Below are 25,541 nucleotides of genomic sequence, written 5' to 3'. Positions count from 1 at the left end.
CTCTATTGAGTCATCTCTCAACCTTCTTCTCTAATGAAAACAGCCTCAAGTCCCCATAGCCTTTCCTCATAAGACCTTCCCTCCATACCAGGTAATAACCTGGTAAATCTCTTCTGCATCCTTTCCAACGCTTCCATGTCCTTTGTATAAAGCCGTGACCAGAACTGTAAGCAGTATTATAAGTGCAGCTGCACCAGAGTTTTGTAGAGTTGCAGTATGATCGCATGGCTGCGAAACTCGAACCCTCTACCAGTAAAAGTTAACAGAACGTATGCCTTCTTCACAACCCTATCAACCTGGGTGGCAACTTTCAAGGATTAATGTACATGGACACTGAGATCTCTCTGCTCATCCACCATACCAAAAGTCTTGCCATTAGCCCAGTGCTCTGTATTCCTGTTACTCTTTCCAATATGAATCATCTCTCAATTTTCCACGTTAAACTCCATTTGCAACCTCTCTGCCCAGCCCTGCAGCTTATCTATACCCCTCTGTAACCTGCAACATCCTTCAGCACTGTCCACAACTCCACCAACCTTAGTGTCATCTGCCAATTTACTAACCCATCCTTCTATGTCCTCATAGAGTCATAAATGACAAACAGCAGCGGCTCCCAAACAGATCCATGCGGTATGCCACTAGTAACTGAACTCCAGCATGAACATTTCCCATGAACCACTACCCTCTGTCTTCTTTCAGCTAGCCAATTTCTGATCCAAACCGCTAAATCATCCTCAATGCCATGCCTCTCTATTTTCTGCAATAGCCTGCTATGGCGAACCTTAACAAACACTTTACCTTCATCCATCTGTTTGGTCACTTTTCAAAGAACTCCATAAGGTTTGTGAGGCACGACCTACCCTTCACAAAACTGTGGTGACTATCCCTAATCAAGTTATTCCTTTCTAGATGATTATAAATCCTATATCTTATAATCCTATCTCTTTTAGTCCTTTCCAATGCTTACCCACAACCAAAGTAAGGCTCACTGGTCTATAATTACCAGGGTTATCCCTGCTCCCCTTCTTGAACAAGGGGGCAACATTTGCTATCCTCTAGTTTTCTGGCACTATTCCTGTAGGCAATGATGACATAAAGATCCAAGCCAAAGGTTCTGCAATCTCCTCTCTAGCTTCCCAGATAAATCCCATCTGCCTCAGGGTACGTATTAATTTTCTCACATGCCAGAATTGTCAGCACCATCTCCTTATGAACCTCAATTCTGTCTAGTCTGATAGCCTGAATCTCGGTATTCTCCTCAACAACATTGTCTTTTTGCATACGAAAAATATTCATTTAGTGCCTCTCCTATCCCCTCGGACTCCACACACAATTTCCCACTACTGCCCTTGACTGACCTTCATTTGAGTCAAAAGTGAGCACTACTGGAAACCAGAGTCTAGATTAGAGTGGTGCTGGAAAAGCCCTTCATTCCTGATGAAGGGCTTTTGCCCGAAATGTCAATTTTCCTGCTCCTCGGATGCTGTTTGACCTAACCCTGACCTTAATTTTACTCTAGTCATTCTTTTATTCCTGACATATCTATAGAAAGCTTTAGGTTTTTCCTTGATTCTACCTGCCAAAGACTTCTCATGTCCCCTCCTGGCTCTCCTTAGCGCTCTGTTTAGGACCTTCCTAGGTAACATGTAACTCTCAGGTGCTCTTACTGAGCCTTCACACCTCATCCTAACATAAGCAGCCGCCTTCCTCTTGACAAGAGATTCAACTTAGAGTCATAGAGATGTACAGCATGGAAACAGATCCTTCGATCCAACCCGTCCAGATATCCCAACCCAATCTAGTCCCACCTGCCAGCACCCGGCTTTATTAAACCACGGCTCCCTTGCTCGATCCCTTTCTCCATCCTTGACAGGTACATATTTATCACGAAGCTGCTTCTCTGGAGAAGAGAGTACTTGTTGGTGAAGTGATAGTTGTCACAACGTTACGTAAAGGTTTGATGGGTGGGATATAGGAAAGCTGTTTCCACTTGGGGAGAACAGAATTAGTCATAAAAATGAAAATAGTCACTAATAAATCTAATAGGAAGTACAGGAGAGGTTTCAGTTTCCATAGAATTATTGGAATGTGGAGTCCCCTATCACAGCACGTAGTTGAAGCAACTAGTAGAGATTTATTTCTGGGGAAGTCATATATATGTGAAGGAGAAAATAGGTTAGCTGACGTTGGATGAGTGGAGGTTCACGTGGAACATAAATGCTGTGGGCTAGTTTAGTCTGTTCCTGTTTAAAATTGTATGCAAATTTCCTTTCTTTAGTTTTTCCAAAGATGTGTTTCCAATTTGTTTTTACCACCTTTTGCATTACTTTCTTTTCTGTTTGAAAAAACTTTATATGGTGCACAAAAATGCTGTATTACCCCTGCTGCATTTTCAAAACTATTTTTTTAAGCGTTGCCCCCCCCCCCCACTGAGTTTGTAATGATTCTGTATTGCTTAGGGCTGGGCTTTGATGAGCACTCCTTGAAAGGTGTAATAGTAAATGTAGCTTATCATTACCCTGTGTGTCTCAGTCTGGATCCTGCCTCACTGCAGCTGCAAGCTTCTCGCATGAGTTAAAATTTAAATGCGGGATTGCAGCAGGGAGGATCCTTACAGTATTTAAACCTACCAGACATGAACTTAAACAAATTATGAAAAGTGGCCATGAGGTACAGTGCAGTGCCTGATCATTTTGTAAATCCATATCAAACTTTGTTTACCTTCAGAAATAACAAATGGAAGTGGTGTGTGGCACCCTTTTCCAGATCTTTTTGCACACTCACTGAAAACAGAGAAGCCGATCTCTGAATTTCCACTGCAAGTTCAGTAGAAGTACTAATCTGCAACCATTTTACACAATTGTTACATCTGTTGAATTAATGTGCCCAAAGATAATCGTAAATATAGATAGCTCTTTTCCTGTGCTCCTTATTTCTTGACCCATAATTTACAGACATTTTGGTGTGTTTTCCAAGCTCTGCAAGCTGGCTACTATGAACTGATTCAAGGAATGGCAGCCCTTTAGGTGAGATCTGCCAGCTTTGGTGAATTTAGTTGATCTGCTCCCATGTTGACACTATCAATAGTTCATTGTTTCCAATCGTTGTTTTTCTTTCAAAACTCATTATTGTCACCCCATTCCACCCCTTCAGTCCTAACAGAAACCTCACTCACACCTTCACTAGGTGCTAACACTTGAACAGTAGAATCATGTCAAGAAAAAAATTTGATATGTACTTGTATTCTATTCTCAGAACTAATATGGAAAGTTATTATTTGCTAATACCTGCACCTTTCTTGAGTTTTAGGCCAAGGTACTACCATCTACAATTTGGCAACCTCCAGTTCCACTTTTGCTTTCTTTGCTGAATAAATGTCATGGAAAAGATTCAGCTGCTCCCAATTGAAATGGAATTCATCTTGACAACCTGATCTTACCTTAGGTGAATTCAAATCAGTCAGTTTGAGGAACATTTTCCTTTCATGCACATCCGTCTGAAAAAGGGGACAGGAGAGAAGAGAACCTTTTTAATTTGGTGTCAGGAAGAGGTCGGAAGTAATTGAGACAATGTTTTCAGACTGGTTAAAATTTTCTTTAAAAAACGTTAGCATGGTGTTAGCATTTGAGTCAACTTTAATCTGTGCAGAGTATTTATCTGTGGGTCAGCAGCCAGCTCTCAACATCTGAGAGAGATATTGTTTTAAAATCGAGTAGCCAGCATGTTATGAAACTTGATAGTAAAATTATTGTCTGAAGGACATGCTACAGCTGGGAAACTTGGTATCTTTCATTGGGTCGGAGGTGGTGCAGAGTATATGTGAAATTCAGTGTGACAACGAAGAACATACAGTGCTTTTCATGTTGTCACTTTGAATATATATTTGAAAATCTATCTTGTCCAGTGTCTTGACCCCACATTCAAACTTTCTTAAATATTGTTTATTTAACCTGGGGGACATCAGCTAATAGTATAAATTTAGCAATTCACAAAGATGACTGTAGGGAATGGATAAATCATGTGGCAGTAGTAACAGTATTAAGAGTTTGATGTCATGTTGAGTGAGCATTGCTCTGCATCAGACCTGTGATATTGGTCTTTGAGTTGCTCAGTGTTGACCTAGGCTGATAAAATATAGTGTAATTTACTAATAAATGACATAAAATATTTTCCATTTTGTTTTAATTTGTCTTGACTGTGAGTGGGAGTTTGTGCCATTGCAAAGATCCACTTTGACAAACAGAATCAGATGCCACTATGATTAATCATGATTAGATTAGATTACTTAGTGTGGAAACGGTCACTTCAGCCCAACAAGTCCACACCGACCTGCCGAAGCGCAACCCACCCAGACCCACTCCCCTATATTTACCCCTTCACCTAACAATACGGGCAATTTAGCATGGCCAATTCACCTATCTACACATTTTTTGGATTGTGGGAGGAAACCGGAGCACCCGGAGGGTGCCCACGCAGACACTGGAAGAATGTGTAAACTCCACACAGAATTACCTGATGCGGGAATTGAACCCAGGTCTCTGGCGCTGTGAGGCAGCAGTGCTAACCACTGTGCCACCATGCCGCCCATAGATTAAACAAAGTGAGCCTTCTTTTCTGTACAAATGACTGCCATAAAACATTTTCTCTCACCACATCCATTCTGAACTCTCAATGTGAGCAACTGCATCCTGCCTTTTGCTTGGTGTCTCTTGTCCAGATCCTCATCCATTTTTTTGGAGTCCCACCCAAATTGTTTGCCCTTCAATCTGAAGCTCACATTCATTATGATCTATGTTGATGCTCTACCCATTTATTTTCTGACCACCAACATCTTTTCCAGTTGTCCTTGCTAGCTAATGTTCAATAGAACTTCTGAACTATTTTCTCTTCAAAACCATTGTTGTCATTTTCATGCTAAAGAAATAGTTTTAATCCGTCTGTCTAATATTCGCTCTGTCCTGATCTCCCTTTCCTCATTTTGTTTGGGCAATTGTGTTGTAGTTTTAAGCTTGAAGTCTTGCAAGTTCAGTTTGTTGAGTATTCTGTGTCATAACCCTAATCAGGAATCTGTGCCCATCTCCAGGTTACGTGGGAAATTGTGAATCAAAGTGACATCAACTATGGGATTGTTGATTGTTTCATCATTTATTTTGACTTCTGAGTTGCAAAAGGTTCCCAACCACTTTTTTTATCTGTGAATATTTCTGGTTCTCTGCAGCATCAGAGTTCATCTTCACTGCATTGGTTTCAACGTTTTGTTTCCCTATTTGCAAACATCAAAAAAGGAGGACATTGGGCTTTAGTGTGATCTAGCCAGGGCGGTATAGAGCTGCAGCATAACCTCTCAGCTGTTAAACTTAATCCTCCTGCTAATGAAAACCAGCACACCATACGCCGCCTTAATAACCCAATCAACTTGGGTGGCAGCTTTGAGGGATCTGTGGTCGTGGACCACAAGATCCCTCTGTTCCTCCACACTGCCAAGAATCCTGCCTTTAACCTGCATTTTGTGTTCAAATTCGACCTTCCAAAATGAATCACTTCACACTTTTCCAGGTTGAACGCCATCTGCCACTTATCAGCTCAGTTTTGCATTCTGTCAACGTCCCGTTGTAATCTACAATGGCCCTCCACACTATCTACAACTCCACCGACCTTGGTGTCCTCATTCCAAGTCATTTATAAAAGTCACAAAGAGCAGAGGTACTAGAACCGATCCCTGCAGAACACCACTGGTCACAGAGTTCCAGGCTGAATACTTTCCATTTACCACCACCCTCTGTCTTCTATGGACGAGCCAATTCTGTATCCAGACAGACAGGTTTCCCCGTATCCCATGCCTCCTTTAATGTCGAAATGAGCCTACCATGGGGAACCTAATTAAACGCCTTCAGTTCTGGTCACCTCATTATAGGAAAGATATGGAAGTTTTAGAGGGTACAGAGAAGATTTATCAGGATGCTGCCTGGACTGTAAGGCATGTCTTATGAAGAAAAGTTGAGGGAGTTAGGGCTTTTCTCATTGGAACAAGGAAGGATGAGAGGTGACTTGATGTAGGTGTACAAGATGATGAGAAGCATAGATAGAGTGGATAGCCAGAGAAGGTTTCCCATGGCTATCACGAGGGGGCATAACTTTAAGGTGATTGGTGGATGGTTTAGAGGAGATGCTGGTGTAGGTTCTCTACTCGGAATGATTGGTGCATGGAATGTACTGCCAGCAATTGTCGTAGAGTCAGATACTTTAGGGACATTGAAGCGACTCTTGGATAGGCACATAAAGTTAGTACAATGAAGAGTATATAGGTTATTTTGATCTTAATAGTATAAAAGATCAGCACAACATTGAGGGCCAAAGGGTCTGTACTATGAACAAGAATGAAATAACAGTATGGCCTTTTAAATGAAGCATAAGTTGTCTTCAGTTCTTATCCCCCTGAGTAATATTAAGGGACTATGTCTGTTAATTAGGTAGATATAATGTATATGTTCCCAAATGTCTGTAAATTATGCATTATATTTTGGTTTCTGCACCATTGGAAATCTATTAGTTACTGTTGTAATGATCTTAATGCGTAAGGAATGTCTACGTTTGGAAAGGCAGCATTGTAAAACATTAAGCAAAGTAGATCTTGAAGCTGTTTAGTAAAGAAACCACAAGCTTGAAATCTATAATAAAACCAAGAGGAACTATCCAAGAGTTGTACATGTGTCTTTTCCCATAGCCCTGAAAATTTATTTTGTTCAAATATTTATCCAATGACCTCTGAAAAGTAGCTATTGAACTTTCATTTGCTTCACTTTCAGATAGTGCATTCCAGATGTTTATTTTTTTTCTCTCCTGTTGCATCTAGTCCTTTTGGCAATCACTTTAAATCTGTCTCCTTGAGTTAAGAACCTTCCTGCCACTGGAAACCATTTCTCCTAATTTATCCAATTAAAATCATTCATAGTTTTGAATATCCTCTGTGAAATCCACCCCCACCCTCAACAGCATTCTCAACCTTAAAGTTCTCCATGTCTGGTGAAATTTTAGCTAATTACTTTTGCACTCTTTCTAAAGTGTAGTGTCCACAAATGACCTTGATGCTGTAGCAGACCCTGTAAAATTATTTTATCATGTTTAGCATAATTTCCTTGCTTTGTATTCATGCTTCCATCTTAAGCAGCCAAGAATTGTCTTTTCAACAGCTTTCTCAACTTGTCTAACTATCTTTAAAGATTTAAGCCTGTATGCCGTTGTCTCTGTTTCTGCCCCCTTCCCTTTAAGATTTTTGCATGCTGTTCAGATGATCAAAATGAATGCTAAAAGAAGTTCTGCCAGGTACATTCCCTGTGGCAATGCCTCCAACTAGCAAGGTCCACTTGCCAACCAAAAAGCATACTCTTATACAGTATACATATGATGCTTATGCTGGTATTTCTTTCATATTGTCATAATGAGTGCAAGGTGAAAAATCTGGACAAAATGTGTCTTCAGAAAAACAACAGAAGTTCTTTCGTGATCGGCATTTGGAAGAAGAAAATGAAATGTTTTACTGGCTGTTTTGGTTGCAATGAACCATTTGCAATAACCTCTTTCTAACTTTTTTGGGGCAAAATTTCAGCCTTCTACTAAGGTGTCTTCATTGTTTTTCTTTCCCTTTGTTTTGTTCACATTTTACTAGATACAAGAAAGTTTAAGGAATATAGAATGAAGACTAACCCATTTGGTAGTGATTAAAATTGTATTTCGGTTGACTATTATGAAATAACAAACTTGCATACATGTATGGTACTGTCTTGCACATCCTTGGGAAGCTGACAACCAATTATTTTTATTGATCTGTTTGTTTGGATCATAACAGTTTTCTGAACAATATAGAATCCTGTTAATCAAACCTGGTATATGCTGTATGTAGTTCTTGTGAAGTGCCAAAGCATGTTATGTTAATCAACTGAATATTCATTGCAAGGCCTTATTAAGCATATACCTGAACTTTATGGGCAGGGTGCAGGGAAGGGTTGAAGTTGGAAAATGTGGCGAAGCAAACATGTTGTATGATGATAATCCAGAACCTACTTTAATGTTCTTCCTGCCTGTTTCATATCCACAGTAATCTACTCAGCCCCTGTTCTATCTCATTATCTGCTGTTGAGTTTTGCCTGCTTAACAACTGTACCCTGTTTTGTAATTCTTTAATATTTTGGGCATCCAGTTGAGCTATAATTCTGTATTGTGTGCCTTAGCTTTACCAAGAAAATCCTCTGTTAAACAGCTGGAAAGCATCTTTTGAGATAAATGTAAAACACTAAAGTTAATTTGGATGTGACTATCAGTAACAGTCTTAGTCTTAGTCCTGTAACAACCAAAAAAAAGGTAAATTTGTTGTAAATTTAACTATTGCTGAATAAAATATATTATTTTCTTCTTTTTAGCTACTGCTTTATGTAGAGATTGTGTGGTGGAAAAATGCAGGATTCTTAGATTAAAAAATCAGTTAAATGAAGATTACAAAATCATCTCCAACTTGACCAGGACCACATTGCAAAGGTACTTTTTTGTTTGTTTTGAAACCATCATTCAGCTTAAATGGCAAGAACTTGATTCGAATCATTTGAAAGTTAGTTTGTCCTTTAATGTTGATTTTGGTGTTGTTCTGTTAATCTATTTATTTTAGAATTTCTAATGCATTCTGTGACTTTGTGCTTGCTTGCATGTATTTATTATCATCTATTCTTACCTAGTTTCATCTAACTAGTATTACTAAATTTTATGTTAGGTAGCTATTTGCAAGGACAGATTACGATTTTGAGCAAATTGAGTCTATACTATTTAAAGGTTAGAAGAATGGAAAATGATCCTATTGCAACATTTTGGATTCTGCAGGGTCTTGGCAGGGTAAATGTTGAGATGATCTATTAATCTAGAATTAGGCATTAGTTTCAGAATAAAGGTGTCTCGTTTAAAGCTGAGATGAGAAATTCCTGTCGGTCATGAAACTTTAGATTTTTTTTAATCCCAGAGAACTATGGATGTTGAATCATTGAATTTATCCACTGCCGGGAGATTCTAAATTATAGGTTATCGAGGATTAATATAAACAGCAGGCAAATGGAGTTGAGGTCAAAATTAGCAGGGGCTTTATTAGTCTACTGCTGCTTCGATTTCTTAGATTTATTATGTTCTTTTGAAGTTAAAAAGCAAACTACCCTTAGAGCATCAGGCAGTATTTAAAAATATCCTGGAACAGAAACCTTCTTGCCTTGGCTACTAAATATATCACAATGTGAATACCTGTTCTGACATTATTAATAGATTATCTGTCATAGTTATGGTAGTTTTTGGGCATCAGATTTAATGCTATTCATTTTTAATGTTGAGGATCAGCCAGTGATTTGGACATCAGAACAAAGAAGCTAGATTCTTAGTGAAGTTGAGAAAGCATTGCGGGTAGTCAGATTTTGAAGTAACTTCTTTCAGATGTTGAAAGAGGAAACCAGATTGTCAACTTCAACAGGTATATTAAAGAGCATTATCAATTACATCTGCTTGGACAGCAAGAGGACAGAGTATATGGACCTTAGAATTTTCTGTGATTCATTGTGTACTGCCAAAAGGCTTTAATCCCTGGGCATTGAGTTGAAGTGATGCTTTATAAGTTGTTGTGAACACTTGGGATGGTTCTATACTTTATTAAAGATGCTTTGCTGCTGGGGGTTGTCACTTTTTTCCATTGGCACTTGCAGCTGCAGCTGTGTTCACCCATCTCCTCATTCTTAGGAATGAGATTTTTGGCTTGAATGCTGTGCAAGTTACTACACCGGTGTCTTTATCTGCTGCCTGTTGGAGCACAAAGTGCTTTCACTTAATGCCTGATTTGCTCTTGCATCTTTGAAGGAATATTCCATCAAGAGGGAAGGAAGCCTGAGAGACGTTGTCACTCAGGAGACTCGAAGTTTCTCCAGACACACTTTTCCAGGTGATCATCGTAGGGATTTAACTTCTTTCTTTTCAACTTGTAAGCTTGTAGATGAAATACATTTTTTTTCCATGAGTTGCGACTATCAGCATTTCCTTGTAGGATTTTGACATTTTACTATAAAGAAAAGTCTTGGAACCTAATAAAGCATGATATCTAATTCACAGCTTATGATTGTCACATCAGTTCTGATTTTGTGTCTCCTCATTCTCCCTGAAAATTGACATAAAGTACAGATTATTCTTCCAATTGGGTGTCCAAGATCCTGATGAAAGAGAAAGTATAACATTATTTGGCAATCTAAAACCGAGTATTGCCAATCATAACAAGATTTTTGGCTAAACTATGAAATAGTCATATTTGTTTTAAGAACAAGTCTTGCCAGTGTACTCGTGAATTAATCCCATGAACAAACCCATGAGTAAATACTTAAAGCAGTGAAGAAATAACAATGGGCTGTTTGGCCTCTAGAAATCCTATTCTGCCACACTGGCTTATATTCTCTATCAACTTTACTTTTCTGCCTGGTCACTATATCCCTTGATTCCCTTAATGTCCAGAAATTCTTCAATCTGGAATATCTTGAATCAACGCATTGCATATTTACACCCCTCTGGGGAGAGCATTCCAGTGGTTTGCAACTTTCAGAATGCATGGCACAGGTTAGTTTACTTTTTATCGCCTATTGCTGATATCGATTGTTTCATCATAATGGGTGCATAGCCAGAATTTGAAGCATTTTTAATGCTACAGACATTGGAATTCACTTGTTGGATAATGTGAGACCAACCACAAAATGAGAATTTTTAAGACTAAAGTATTTCTGCTACTGAGTTTGAATGAAGAAGCTTTATCCAAAGGAGAAGACTAAGCTTCTATTGACATACAGTCTGATTGAAGCATTTAAATATAAATTGCACTCTCTCTTGTTCTGTATCACACATCCATGTCTTGGAGTTATTGCTTCAGGGCAACTTGCATCTTGCTGTCGACCCTCTGAGGTTTATTCTTGCTGTCAGTTTGATAGATTTAGTTTATGACTGCTGTTAAGCCTTTTGCTCTGCACAGGATAAATAACTGGTGCTGATCCTACCTTTTATGGTTTGAAGTTAACATTTACACCTTTTAGAGTAACGGGTAGCTAGTTGTTTAGTTTGATTCCCATTGCTAAACACCTATATGTATTTGTCTATATGTACAGTGAACGATTTTGTGACTTTTAGATTGTTGCAATTCATCATAAAAAGCTGCACTATAAGCACATCACTGCCTAATGTACAACAGGTTTCTGTTTACTTTCATGCAAAAAAAAATTTAGGCCATTCATAATGCAAGTTATCTGAGCTTAATGGTTTAAAGTGACTGGAAACTAAACTTGTTGAGCTTAATTTTGAACTTCCATCCCATTGTCAAGAACTTATCCTCTCTCTCAATTTGGCTTCTGCCCACCTTGCTTCCAACTCCTGAGTGCAGCACAAGGTTCCGCCAAGGAAATTTCAATCCTGGGGGATAACGTAACAGAACCTTCTCCCCAAAGGAACAACGGGCAGAATTGGCAAGGAGTTGCTCCCTGTAGTCACAGGCCAGTGAACGAAAGGAGAATGAGACTGCAAGAGAATGGCTGCAAAGGCAAGAAAATAGTTTAAACCTGTCAATAAAGACATAATCAATCAGCACATGACAGAAGAACTTGAAATCAGTAAAGTAATGGATTCCTTGCAAATGAATGTGGAATCTCGAGTTTAAACCTACATAAATTCAAAAGCTACTATTGAAGGAAAAATGAAGTGGGTGTTATTGCAATAATCACCATTCACTTGTTACTTTTAAGTCTGAGATGCACTGAAAAGAATAGCAAAATATTTCAGTTTTGTACATTTACCATAGAAACACATTTTGCTCTGACCTCACCCAGACTGTTGAAGTTGTGTTTGGGGTGATGACTTTGTGTGGAAGTGTCAGTTATTTTGAGGGAAAGAAACATTTTAACATGGAAACAGAATTAGATCATGGCCGATCATTTACCTCTATACCACTTCTGTATGCTATTTCTATATCCCTTAATATCACATTAATCTGCCTTTTGTCTTGTGCCAGATTAAACACTGTGGTGTCTAGAAAATTGTTCTGGTGTATTGTGGTTTTAGTTTAATAGAGTTTGCTGATAATTGAGGATATTGATTAATTCTTCTAAAATTACTGCTGTGAGTGTCTGAATGTCCCAGTGATCAACACAACTACAGAAAGTATTGTTACTAATTGACTGCATCACCTAATGGCTGGTGAGTGAATACTGAGCTCTGAAATCATAAAAACGTAGCCCTCTGTAAAGTGTGGAGTAGTGCCATTGGGGAAAAGAAATTCTTGTGAATCGGTGTAAAATTGCCAGCCTAAATCTGTTGTTAGAGAGGAATTCCTGGCTAACTACAGGTAAGCACCTTGCGTATAATGTAGATATATCAATTTCATGTGTTCAATTACTTTACAAACATCACAAATGCAAAATCGTTTTGCCAATTTTCAAAGTTGGCAGCTTCTACATGTTGTCCAGCATTTGGGTGTAGTGCTTCCTTCATCCTGAGCGTGTTGACTTTGCAATTATTGCCTTGTCCATCCAGAATGTGATTAGACACAGCTTTTCCTTTACTGTGATACCAGGTGGGAGCCACTTGTTCCTGTTTGCACTTGCAACTACTTAATGAAGCAGCAGCGTTTCAAAAACTAGTGCTTCCAAATAAACCTGTTGGACTATAACTTGGTGTTGTGATTTTTAATTTTGTCCACCTCAATCTAACACCGGCTCATCCAAATCATGATTACTTTGTTCTCACCTTTTGAAGTTATTCGGATTGGTTGAGCTGCCCAGTTCGTATATGTAGTTTCCATGATGTTGATTTAGTGTTTTCATCCATTTCCTTACAATTTTAACAGATAAGTAGTGAGTAACAGGAAGTAAATCCTACACAGCCATCGCAGAATACTCACACTTTGCATGCCACCAATAAATGGTACAAATGTGAATGCCATGCAAATTTGAGTACTGAGATCACAAGCCTAGAATATCTAGTATTTATTTCACATTTGCTAATCAAGAATGCAGTTGCTACATCAGGGCTTCCAATTAGCCACATGTGACTGATGCTAAACTATTGGACAACGTTGACCTAAGTTATGTGCTCAAGTCTTGTGATAGGGCTTTAATGATTTAACTGGGGCATAAATGCTATCTCCTGAGCAAGTTGACATTTCAAAAATCTTACATCCTTTGATTTAGGGACAATTTTTGCACTCCTCAACTTTTGATGTGTAGATTTCCTGCTTGGAAATGCAATAGCCTACACACATACTTCAAAGTGCAGATCTGGCTAAGCATGGTTCTGTCAAAGTTGTTGAGGATAAGAAAAAATAGCTAGTTGAATCTGGCTGAAAGGAGAGTTCAGACAACAAAATTAATTGTGATATTTCATGAAAAATGTTTTTATAATTTATTTTTCAAAAGTTGTGCCCAGTTCCAAAGCATTTTAAATGATTTGATTATTTCATTCATAACACATTTGTAACTATGAAGTTTTTGCACAGAAAATGCTTAGATCCTGAGCTGTAGGATTTATTTTAAGTTTGTGATTTTCCATGGTGACATATTGCTACTTTTGAATCATACACTAAGAGTAGTTTGTGTGAGCATGAACTGCATTTCATTAGATGTAGTGTTGAATCCCATTAGAAAATGTATCTTACTAGTAGGCATTGGTTATGTTTATACAGAACAATCTCAGTTATCCGAACGTCAATTATCCAAATTTCGGATTATCCGAGCAAGATCTCAAGGTCCTGTAAAAACGTAATCCGTTATCCAAACAATCAGTTTTCCGAGCAAAATATTCGCCGCCCATCTCGTTCGGATAATTGAGGTTGTACTGTACAAGAATATAAATTTGGGTGAGTAAACATTCCATGATACACTCATGCTATTGTGACCGCAAAGTGTAAACTGCAAAACAGTCATCTAGAGTGATGGCTAATGTATGTGGAAGGGTGGCAGATAGTCCAGAATGTGCATGTGATGAGCTATTAAAAAACTAGCCCAATTTCATTCCATTGCTTCCAATGGAATGAAAATTGGACACATTTGCTACTGAGTAGGTGAAACATTTTTCCAGATTGCTTTTCGCAATGAATTGGTATAACACATTAGATTTTGTTCTTTGTTTTCTGAAAGTTTTGGTTTTACATCTGTGCTCTGCATTTGAGTTAAAGCATAGTAGTTATACCTGTTTCTTTTGTGTTGGTGCATTAATTTAACCTCCGTTATGCCTTGTTTGTAACACAGCTATAGAAAATCATTGTGAATGTAGGGATGCAGCACCCTCAGACTATGCAGGATAACCAGGCTGAACATGGATTTGCAAGGCAATGCTAATGGTAGCCATAGAGAATCTCTCAGCTGCAGCACATCACTCCACATTGACTTCGTTATGTCACAAGAGTCTTCTGCAGACTCCATTGGTTTGGTGACCTACTTAGTATTTCAGGAAGCTTCCCTCTTTGGGGATTTTGCAACTGTGTAGTAGAGAAACACAATATTGCTTCATAACTATGACTTTGTAACCCCAAACATATTCTTCATATTGTATCACCTTCTGAGAAGGACAACATTCATTGATGGGTGACCTTTCCCCTCTTTTGAACCAAAGGTGCAGACAATTAACAGCTCTCCAAATACATTGCAGTAAGCCACGTGCGTGTGCAAGTAATGCCATAGTTTACTTGCCCAATGCTCTTAGTGTAAAAAGTGAGGTCTGCAGATGCTGGAGATCAGAGCTGAAATGTGTTGCTGGTTAAAGCACAGCAGGTTAGGCAGCATCCAAGGAACAGGAAATTCGACGTTTCGGGCCAGAGCCCTTCATCAGGAATGAGGAGAGGGTGCCAGGCAGACTCAGATAAAAGGTAGGAGGGAGGGACTTGGGGGAGGGGCGATGGAGATGTGATAGGTGGAAGGAGGTCAAGGTGAGGGTGATAGGCCGGAGTGGGGGTGGGGGCGGAGAGGTCAGGAAGAGGATTGCAGGTTAGGAGGGCGGTGCTGAGTCCAAGGGAATCGACTGAGACAAGGTGGGGGGAGGGGAAATGAGGAAACTGGAGAAATCCGAGTTCATCCCTTGTGGCTGGAGGGTTCCCAGGCGGAAGATGAGGCGCTCTTCCTCCAACCGTCGTGTTGTTATATTCTGGCGATGGAGGAGTCCAAGGACCTGCATGTCTTCGGTGGAGTGGGAGGGAGAGTTAAAGTGTTGAGCCACGGGGTGGTTGGGTTGGTTGGTTCGGGCGTCCCAGAGGTGTTCCCTGAAGCGTTCTGCAAGTAGGCAGCCTGTCTCCCCAATATAGAGGAGGCCACATCGGGTGCAGCGGACGCAATAGATGATGTGTGGAGGTGCAGGTGAATTTGTGGTGGATATGGAAGGATCCCTTGGGGCCTTGGAGAGAAGTAAGGGAGGAGGTGTGGGCGCAAGTTTTGCATTTCCTGCGGTTGAAGGGGAAGGTGCCGGGAGTGGAGGTTGGGTTGGTGAGGGGTGTGGACCTGACGAGGGAGTCACGAAGGGAGTGGTCTTTGCGGAACGCTGATAGGGGAGGGGAGGGAAATATATCCCTGGTGGTGGGGTCCGTTTGGAGTTGGCGGAAATGACGGCGGATGATACGCTGTATACGGAGGTTGGTGGGGTGGTAGGTGAGAACCAGTGGGGTTCTGTCTTGGTGGCGGTTGGAGGGGCGGGGCTCAAGGGCGGAGGAGATGCGGTGGAGGGCATCGTCGATCACGTCTGGGGGGAATCTGCGGTCCTTGAAGAAGGAGGCCATCTGGGCTGTACGGTATTGGAACTGGCCCTCCTGGGAGCAGATGCGGCGAAGACGAAGGAATTGGGAATATGGAATGGAGTTTTTACAGGGGGCAGGGTGGGAGGAGGTGTAGTCCAGGTAGCTGTGGGAGTCAGTCGGTTTATAGAAGATGTCGGTCGCCCGAGATAGAAATGGAAAGGTCTAGGAAGGGGAGGGAGGAGTCGGAGAACGCTTCAGGGAACACCTCTGGGACGCCCGAACCAACCAACCCAACCACCCCGTGGCTCAACACTTTAACTCTCCCTCCCACTTCACTGAAGACATGCAGGTCCTTGGACTCCTCCATCGCCAGAATATAACAACACGACGGTTGGAGGAAGAGCGCCTCATCTTCCGCCTGGGAACCCTCCAGCCACAAGGGATGAACTCAGATTTCTCCAGTTTCCTCATTTCCCCTCCCCCCACCTTATCTCAGTCGATTCCCTTGGACTCAGCACCGCCCTCCTAACCTGCAATCCTCTTCCTGACCTCTCCGCCCCCACCCCCTCTCCGGCCTATCACCCTCACCTTGACCTCCTTCCACCTATCACATCTCCATCGCCCCTCCCCCCTACCTTTTATCTGAGCCTGCCTGGCACCCTCTCCTCATTCCTGATGAAGGGCTCTGGCCCGAAACGTCGAATTTCCTGTTCCTTGGATGCTGCCTAACCTGCTGTGCTTTAACCAGCAACATATTTTCAGCAATGCTCTTAGTGGCATTTTTTGTTTTTATTATTTGAACTTGGGTATGGTATTCTTCTGCCTGACACTAGGAATTGCAGCTGAATAAGTTTAATTATAAATTAGATGCTGTGCCTTTTCAAAGGCTAACTAATTTGTCACCTCTTTTCTAGCCATGAAGGATATTGGGTGGGAAAAGCCTCACTTCGAAGTTGGCGTCAACTAGCACTAAATCAGTTGGATGGAAAGGAAGGTGACCCAGATCACACTGATGGGAAAAGCAATGGAGAAGGCCTAAACAATTTGCATGCCAAAGGTATTTTTCCAAAAGGGATTTAATAAGTGTGCAGCTAATCCAATATCCAGCTAAGTAGGTGAGGTTTTAAAAAGAAAAGTATGGATGCTTCGCAAATACGCAGCCACTTTTCCTGCAAATAACATCTGTACTGTTTTATGTAGATATGTGAGGTGATGCATTTGGGCAGGGCAAACAAGGCAAGAGAATGCAGTAGGACCCTGGGAAGCATTGAGGATAAGAGGAACCTGGGTGTGCATCCGCACTGATCCCTAAAGTTATCAGGACAGTTGGATAAAGTGGTTGCAAGAAAGCATGTGGGATACTTGCCTTTATTAGCTGAGAAATAAAGTTTAAGAGCAGTGAGATTCATAGGATCATAATGTACAGTAAAGCAGAGGCCTTTCGGTCCATCAAATCTGTACTGCCAAAAATATAATTACTACCTACACAAGTCCCACTTTCCCACACTAGGTCCATAACCTTGAATGCCACGACAGTTTAAATGCTATCCATGTACTATTAAAACATTGAGGTTTTTTGCCTCAGCTTACCCTCCCAAGCAGTGCATTCCAGACCCCTTTCACCCTCTGGGTGCAAAGAAATTTCCTCCAGTCCCTTATAAACTTCCTGTCTTTCATATTAAAATTATGGCCCCTTATTATTAACCCTTCAGCTAAGGCAAACTGGATAAAATATTGGCAATGCTATAACTAGAGTATCGTGCAGCTGTGGAATTGACATAATTTTTTGGGTGTGAGGGAGGGCGGGGAGGTGGCATGGTGGTGGTTGTTGATATGATAGCACTGGAGAGGATGCTGCCTGAGCTGGAGACTTTCAGCTGTGGTAAGAGTTTAAGTTTGGACAAACTAGGATTGTTTCTCTCCAAAGAGAGGAGACATGATGAGATCTATTACATTAGATAGCATAGTTGGGAAGAAACTTCTATTCTTCATGAAGAGATCAATGGCAAGTGGGCACAGAATTAAGTAAGGGGCAGAAGGTTTCGAGGAAATGTGAGGAAAGACATTTCACCCAGAGTGTGATGACAATCTGGAACTCACTGCCTGTGAGGCTGGTAGAGGCATAAGCAATCAGACCATGTAAGAGGTGCAATTGTAAAGGCATGCAAGGCAATGGGCCAAGTGCTTGAAAACGGAATTAGGTGGCTGGTTTTGACCATTGTGAACATGATGGGTCGAAGGGCCTCTTTCTGTGCTATAGAGCTCTATGATCTTAGTCCTGATGTAAAACATATGGCACAAAGAGAAATTTATAGTAATTCAATGTGACATTTTACACAGTGTAGGTATTTGCCCAGACTTTGTCTTGGTTCTGAAGACATGTATGTTAATCACACCCACTAAGAGGATCCTGATGTGGTATTGGATCACATCTGCTCCCGTCTTGTATAAAACCTTATGCTGCCTGGAATGTTGCAAGTTTAGTTTTCCTCATTCTCACTCCACGTTGACCTCATTATGTCGCAAGCTTCTTCTGCAGACTCTGTTGGTTTGGTGACCTACTTGTACTTCAGGAAGCCTCCCTGTTTGGGGATTTTGCAACACAATGTTACCTCCTACTTATGGCTTTGTAACCCCAAACATACTCTTCCCATCATTGCACCTTTCTCATATTCAGAGAATGCATCTTTTAGCACTTCAATGAAATATAATTTGTAGAGATTACTAGGATGTCCCCTCCTTCACTCTATTATCAGACTTGTTCTTTTTCATCTTTGGGGTATTTTGTTGAAACATGGTGAGAGCAGTCAAGGCATAACTGTTCTTTGACAGTAAAGTGTGTTACTGTATTTTAATTCCAACAATGAGGTGTGAGGTGTGTGTAGCTGAGGTGGATGGATAACTGCCTGTGTAATGCTGGGTCTGTTTCCTGGTGGGAATTTACTGAGTAGCAGAGAGGTATAGGGTTTCAGACAGCAGAAAGCATCTATTGAGAATGTGGAAAATGGTTAATTTCTTTATTCATGGCATTGTTCGTGGAGGAGGAATCTCGGAAGGACACAGCGAGAGCTCTTTTGTTATTTTTGAATAGCAGCATGGTGTGTTTTAATATTTTAAAGAATATACGTAAATGGAAGCTGGTGCATGCATATGTATTATTGATGCAACCTTAGTTTTAATATCTCACCTATAAGATGATACCTTTGGCATTATAACATTCCTATTACTGGATTACAAGCTTGCATTGTGTGCTGATGTGGGGCTCAAATCTATCTCTGATCAAAGTAAGATGCTATGTTGAACTTCCTTCATGGAACGGCAATTTATCATGGGTCGGTAAACTGATCTTTTGGAACAACTCCTGTGTGAGGAAGGTTTTCAGTTATCTGGTTTCTCACTTGAAATCAGAAAAAATTAACAGAGGTACTGTGATTGCTTTTAAGAGTAACTGAAAGGTGCAAAATATTATTTAGAGAACACTGTTGGAATAAAACACAGTGTATGGCTTGGAAAATTACCATTTGAATTTTAAAGAAAGTTTATGTTGGCTCACTGCCACCTCCTTCAAAGTCTCTGTTATGATCCTTTATGATAATATTATGCTGCTTAAGAAAAAGTATCTATTTAATGTTTTTCTGTTGCCTATTTAGTGTAATTTGACATTTATTTTTGTTATGTATGTTTTGGGGGAAATCATCCAACATTGTAATTTGTTGAAGGGGATGACGAGATGATAGGAGAAAAGGATGATGATGAAGACATGAACTTTAACGAAGATCTTGTCTGTCCACATGGTATGTAAGAGAATTTTAATGCAGTGACATTACTTTATTTAAACTTACTTTTCTCTTTAGTTAGCGAGTTGATTATTAAATATTGGATTGGAGTAAAACATCTTCCAGAATCCCTGTCAGATTTTTTTTCTGTTCAAATATTTTTTGTATAATTTGGCTGGAAATGTGAGCTGATTACACATGGCAAGAGCAATATGGTATCTGGGATCAATGCTGCATCTTGATAATGAATTAGATTAAAGGATTGAGAAAGAAATGGGAACAACAGAGGCAAATAAATTAGTGACTGAAATAGAGTCAGATCAGATACAGGAAGAAAAATAAAAGAAAGAAACATTGAATGTTTCTTGGTCTTATTCAAGGTGTAAAACCAAGAGGAGAAAAATACATGAGGTAAAAATCCACTAGATAGTTTACATGGTTGAGCGTGCATTTGGCACATAGAAATGTAGGAAATTGTGAACTCATCCACTCTGAGAATGAATAGAAAAACAACACATTATTTAAATGGAAAAAAAATTGTAGAACTCAGACAAGGAGATCTGAATATCCTGATCATGACTCCTACTAATATGCAGGTAGGGCAAATGACTAGGAAGCAAACGGATTGTTGTTTTCGACAAGGAGAATGAAATATGAAAGTACAGATGTTTTGTTGCATTGATGCAGTGCATTAATATAACCATATCTGCACTGTGTGCAGTTGCTGGTATCGTTATTTAAGACTGGATCTAAATGCATTACAAGTAGTTAAGAGAGGATGTACTGATAACTGCAATGTTGTTTGTGCGTGCGTGTTTTTCAGAGGAGGTGCTGGCTAGAACTTATGTTATTGGGAAAAAGTTGGTGCCGCAGTTCCATTTTGAATGCAGAGCAGGCTCAAGGGGCTGAATGGCCTACTCCTGTTCCTAATTTAAATACTTAAACGTCGAATGCTCCCAGGGTACTGATCCAAGAAATGTAGAATTTATATTTTGTCTTCGGAGATGTAGGTGAAACTCCTATATCTGCCGCTCACCGTACGTCTGAAACTTGGAAGGCCTTTGGGGCTCAAAAACGTATCACTATGTTTGTAATTTAGCCAGATAAACTGAGATTTAATAATTCATAAATATTTTCAACAGGCGATTTATGCACATCTGAAACTGAAAGAAGACTTGTGTCTGTTGAAACGTGGCATAGACTAAAGGCTTATTTCCCAAAGTCACCTGAGTTCCCACATTATCACTCGCCTTGTGTACAGTGTCAGGTAATAGCAATACTGGATTACTAAACCAAGCAATGAGCTTCAGTCTGATTGTTTTAAAATTTGTTGGTTTGTTTCTTGCATAGGGACACAGAAACTTCTTCAGAAGAGATTAACAAATCTATCAGTCATGCTAGACATTCGTCTATCCAATTAATCCCATTCACACCTTAAAAACAACTCTCACGTGTTGCCCATAGATATTTTAGCAATGAGAGCCCAATTGTGTTAAATTTCTCCCAAAAAGCAGTAATTCTCAGTGCTCATAACATTTTAATAAAGTTCGTTTGCACCTTCGCTATTATGTTTTCAAAAAATATAGAAACTGCTGAGAATGTGGTCTGACCTTCTATATAAGCCTATTCCATTTCTCTGCTTTTAACCCTTGAGTAATGAATTTTGATGTTTTGTTCAATTTTTCATGTCTATATTAACCTGTGAAGTGCTTTGTAATTTGTCTATTTTTACTCCTAGGTTCCTTTTATGCCTGTACCTCATTCAGACTCTTACTTTCTATAGATACTTAACCAAAATGCACCACCTTATTTGGCTGTATTGAAATAAGTCTGCAGTTTTTAGACCAATTCGACAGATTAATGAATGTCCTCTTATAGTCTGTAATAGTCTTCCTCAGTATCAAGTATGCTGTCGCTCCTTAGTTTGTGTCATTTTGTCTCCAGTAAATATTTCTTCAATGCAATTCAGGGATTTCATTCCACATGTTCTGAAAATATTGTTTGAATGATTTTTTTTAACGAATTAGACTTTGACAAGTTTGTTTACTTTCCCTCATGTTTCCCTTCTTGGAAGAATGTTAAGGTAGTTCTCATGTCACCCTGTGATCTATTTTCAGTACAGTATAATGTTAGTTTACCTGGTCTTTTATAATGTATCTATGGAATTGTTGTAGAGTTAAATATTTTATATTTTTGCACCACTTGTTGTTTGTTCTTTGCTAATTGCTTTTTTTTAAACAGTATAATCAGAAAGTTTATGGTTTAAATCTTTTGAAATTAGTTGTGTGTCAAAGGGCCACATGTACTTGCAGACCATACAAATAAACTGTACAAAGCAGGAGGAGTCCATTTATCCTGTGGCTTTTTTGAAAGAGCAGTCAAATTATTCCCAATATCCTGCTCTTTTCCCTGAGCTTTGGAGTCTTTTTTTAAGTATATAATCTCGATTCCCTTTTGAAGATGCTGTTCAACCCTGTTCCCACCATTCCCTCAGACATTGCATCGCAGATCACCATAATTTGCTATATAATAAAAAAAACTCATCCTTTCAGTCTGTCCTCTGGTTATCAGCTGTTTTATCACTGAAAGCTTACTTAAGCAAAATCCTCAATTTTGATCACCTCTATCAAGTCCTCTTTAAGCAGAGCAAATCCAACTTCTCCAGTCTCTTTGGACAGCTGAAGATGCTCATTCTTTCTCTCATTCTTGTAAAATCCCTTCTGCACTGTTTCCACTGGACTGGCATCATGCTTTGGGAAGGATCTCCAGATTTGGGCATGATGTACCTGCTGAAACCTGATCAGTAATTTATAGCAATTTAGCATCATTTCATGTAATTAACTTTGAGCCTTCTGTTTTGTGGAGAAGGTATTAGAAAAGGAGGGTGAGGAAAATGAAACTCTGAGCAAGATGATGGCAAATGAGCAGAAATCAGCACTTCTATGTCTTTTTCAAGATAAGAATAGACCACTGCTAATCAAATGGCCTGAGGTAAGTAGCTTGATGGAGAAATCCTATTTATTATTAACTATTCAATCATGAATGAACCAATTTTTTTTCTGTGTTTCCATTAAATCTATCATGTGAAATATTGGTGTATGTCTTGGGTAAGCGACTGTAGTTACACAGTTATGAGACCAGTGATTCATATTTGGATAAATACAAATATAATAGGATAACTGCTGTAAGACCAGCGTATCTGCCACTCTTTGAAGTAATGCTGTGACATTCTTTGGCTTTTATAGAGTATAGATGTACAGCATGGAAACAGGTCTCTTTGTTCAGCAACACTCCCTAGGACCTTGCCATTAAGTGTATAAGTCCTGCTAAGATTTGCTTTCCCAAAATGCAGCACCTCGCATTTATCTGAATTAAACTTCATCTGCCACTTTTCAGCCCATTGGTCCATCTGGTCCAAATCCTGTTGGTCTGGTGTAACCCTCTTCGCTGTCCACTACACCTCCAATTTTGGTGTCATCTGCAAACTTACTAACTGTACCTCTTATGTTCCCATCCAAATCATTTATGTAAATGACAAAAAGTTGAGAACCCAGCACTGAGCCTTGTGGCACTCCACTGGTCACAGGCCTCCAGTCTGAAAAATAACCCTCCACCACCACCCTCTGTCTTCTACCTTTGAGCCAGTTCTGTATCCAAATGGCTAGTTCTCTCTGTATTCCGTGAGATCTAACGTTGCTAATCAGTCTCCCATGGGGAACCTTGTCGAACGCCTTACTGAAGTCCATCTATTGCTCTTCCCTCATTAATCATCTTGTTACTTCTTCAAAAAACTCAATCAAGTTTGAGACACATGATTTCCCACGCACAAAGTCATGTTGACTATCCTGAATCAGTCCTTGCCTTTCTTAATACATGTACATCCTGTCCCTCAGGATTCCCTCCAACAACATGCCCACCACTGAGGTCAGGTTCACTGGTTTATAGTTCCCTGGCTTGTTCTTACCACCTTTCTTGAATATTGGCACCATGCTAGCCAACCTCCAGTCTTCTGACACCTCACCTGTGACTATCGATGATACAAATATCTCAGCAAGAGGCCCAGCAATCACTTCCCACAGAGTTCTAGGGTACACCTGATAAGGTCCTGGGGATTTATCCACTTTTATGCGTTTCAAAACATCGAGCACTTCCTCCTCTGTAATATGGACATTTTTCAAGCTGACACAGTCTATATCTTCCATATCCTTTTCCACAGTAAATACTGATGCAAAACATTCATTTAGTATCTCCCTCATTTTCTGTGGCTCCACACAAAGGCTGCTTTGCTGATCTTTGAGGGGCCCTATTCTCTCTCTAGTTACCCTTTTGTCCTTAATATATTTGTAAAAGCCCTATAGATTCTCCTTAATTTTCCTTAATTCTGTTTGCCAAAGCTATCTCATGTCCCCTTATTGCCCTCCTGATTTCCCTCTTAAGTATACTCCTAATTCCTTTATACTCTTCTAAGGATTCACTCGATCTATCCTGTCTATACCTGACATATGCTTCCTTCTTTTTCTTAACCAAACCCTCAATTTCTTTAGTCATCCAGCATTCGCTTATACCTACCAGCCTTCCCTTTCACCCTGACAGGAATATACTTTCACTGGATTCTAATTTCTGAAGGCTTCCCATTTTCCAGCCGTCCCTTTACCTGCAAACATCTGCCTCCAATCAGCTTTCGAAAGTTCTTGCCTAATACCCTCAAAATTGACCTTTCTCCAATTTAGAACTTCAACTTTTAGATCTGGTCTATCCTTTTTCCATCACTCTTTTAAATCTAATAGAATTATGGTTGCTGGCCCCAAAGTGCTCCCCCACTGACACCTCAGTCACCTGCCCTGCCTTATTTCCCAAAAGTAGGTCAAGGTTTGCACCTTCTCTAGTAGGTACATCCACATACTGAATCAGAAAATTGTCTTGTACGCACTTCAGAAATTCCTCTCCATCTAAACCTTTAACACTATGGCAGTCCCAGTCGATGTTTGAAAAGTTAAAATCCTCTACCATAACCACCCTAATATTCTTACAGATAGCTGAGATCTCCTGACAAATTTGTTTCTCAATTTCTCTCTGACTATTGGGGGGTCTTTCATACAATCCCAATAAGGTGATTATCCCTTTCTTATTTCTCGGTTCCACCCAAATAACTTCCCTGGATGTATTTCTGGGAATATTCTCCCTCAGCACAGCTGTAATGCTATCCCTTATCAAAAATGCCACTCCCCCTCCTCTCTTGCCTCCCTTTCTATCCTTCCTGTAGCATTTGTATCCTGGAACATTAAGCTGCCAGTCCTGCCCATCCCTGAGCCATGTTTCTGTAATTGCTATGATATCCCAGTCCCATGTTCCTAACCATGCCCTGAGTTCAACTGCCTTCCCTGTTAGGCCTTGCATTGAAATAAATGCAGTTTAATTTATTAGTCCTATCTTGTCCCTGACTGTTTGACTCACTTCTGTTCTCAACTGTACCAGTCTCAGATTGATCTCTTTCCTCACTATCTCCCTGCTCTCCCCCCACCAACCTAACTAGTTTACATGCTCCCAAGCAGTTCTTGCAAATTTCCCTGCCAGTATATTAGTCCCCTTCCAATTTAGGTGCAGTCTGTCCTTGTACAGGTCACTTCTACCCCAAAAGAGATTCCAATGATCGAAAAATGTGAATCCAGCTCCTCAGCCATCAATTTATCTGCTCTATCCTCCTATTCCTGCCCTCACTAGCTCATAGCACTGGGAGTAATCCAGATATCACTACCCTTGAGGACCTCCTTTTTAAATTTCTGCCTAACTCTCTGTAATCTCCCTTCAGAGTCTCAACCTTTTCCCTTCCAATGTTGTTGGTTCCGATGTGGACAATGACCTCCTGCTGGCCCCTCCCCCCCGTGAGAACATTCTGTGCCCTCTGAGACATCCTTGATCCTGGCACCAGGGAAACAACACACCATTCTGCTTTTTCTCTGCTGGCCACAGAAATGTCTGTTTGTACCTCTGACTACTAA

At 40.1% G+C, this 25,541-nt stretch overlaps 1 protein-coding gene across 2 annotated transcripts in view; it reads left to right on the top strand.

Moving 5' to 3' along the window:
- usp48 (ubiquitin specific peptidase 48) overlaps positions 1 to 25,541 on the top strand; it is a 131,320-nt gene that overhangs the window by 75,342 nt on the left and 30,437 nt on the right. For both annotated transcript variants that reach the window (XM_060851941.1, XM_060851942.1), the window contains exons 13-17: positions 8,418 to 8,532; positions 16,681 to 16,823; positions 19,486 to 19,560; positions 20,685 to 20,809; positions 22,411 to 22,533. In XM_060851941.1, the coding sequence (XP_060707924.1) occupies positions 8,418 to 8,532; positions 16,681 to 16,823; positions 19,486 to 19,560; positions 20,685 to 20,809; positions 22,411 to 22,533 (581 nt within the window). The remainder of the gene's footprint in view (positions 1 to 8,417; positions 8,533 to 16,680; positions 16,824 to 19,485; positions 19,561 to 20,684; positions 20,810 to 22,410; positions 22,534 to 25,541) is intronic.

The sequence above is a fragment of the Hemiscyllium ocellatum genome, chromosome 37 (assembly GCF_020745735.1).
Source record: "Hemiscyllium ocellatum isolate sHemOce1 chromosome 37, sHemOce1.pat.X.cur, whole genome shotgun sequence".
In the NCBI taxonomy this organism is placed as follows: Eukaryota; Metazoa; Chordata; class Chondrichthyes; order Orectolobiformes; family Hemiscylliidae; genus Hemiscyllium; species Hemiscyllium ocellatum.
Note: the sequence above shows the minus strand (reverse complement) of the source record. Positions and strands in the feature narration are given on the sequence as shown.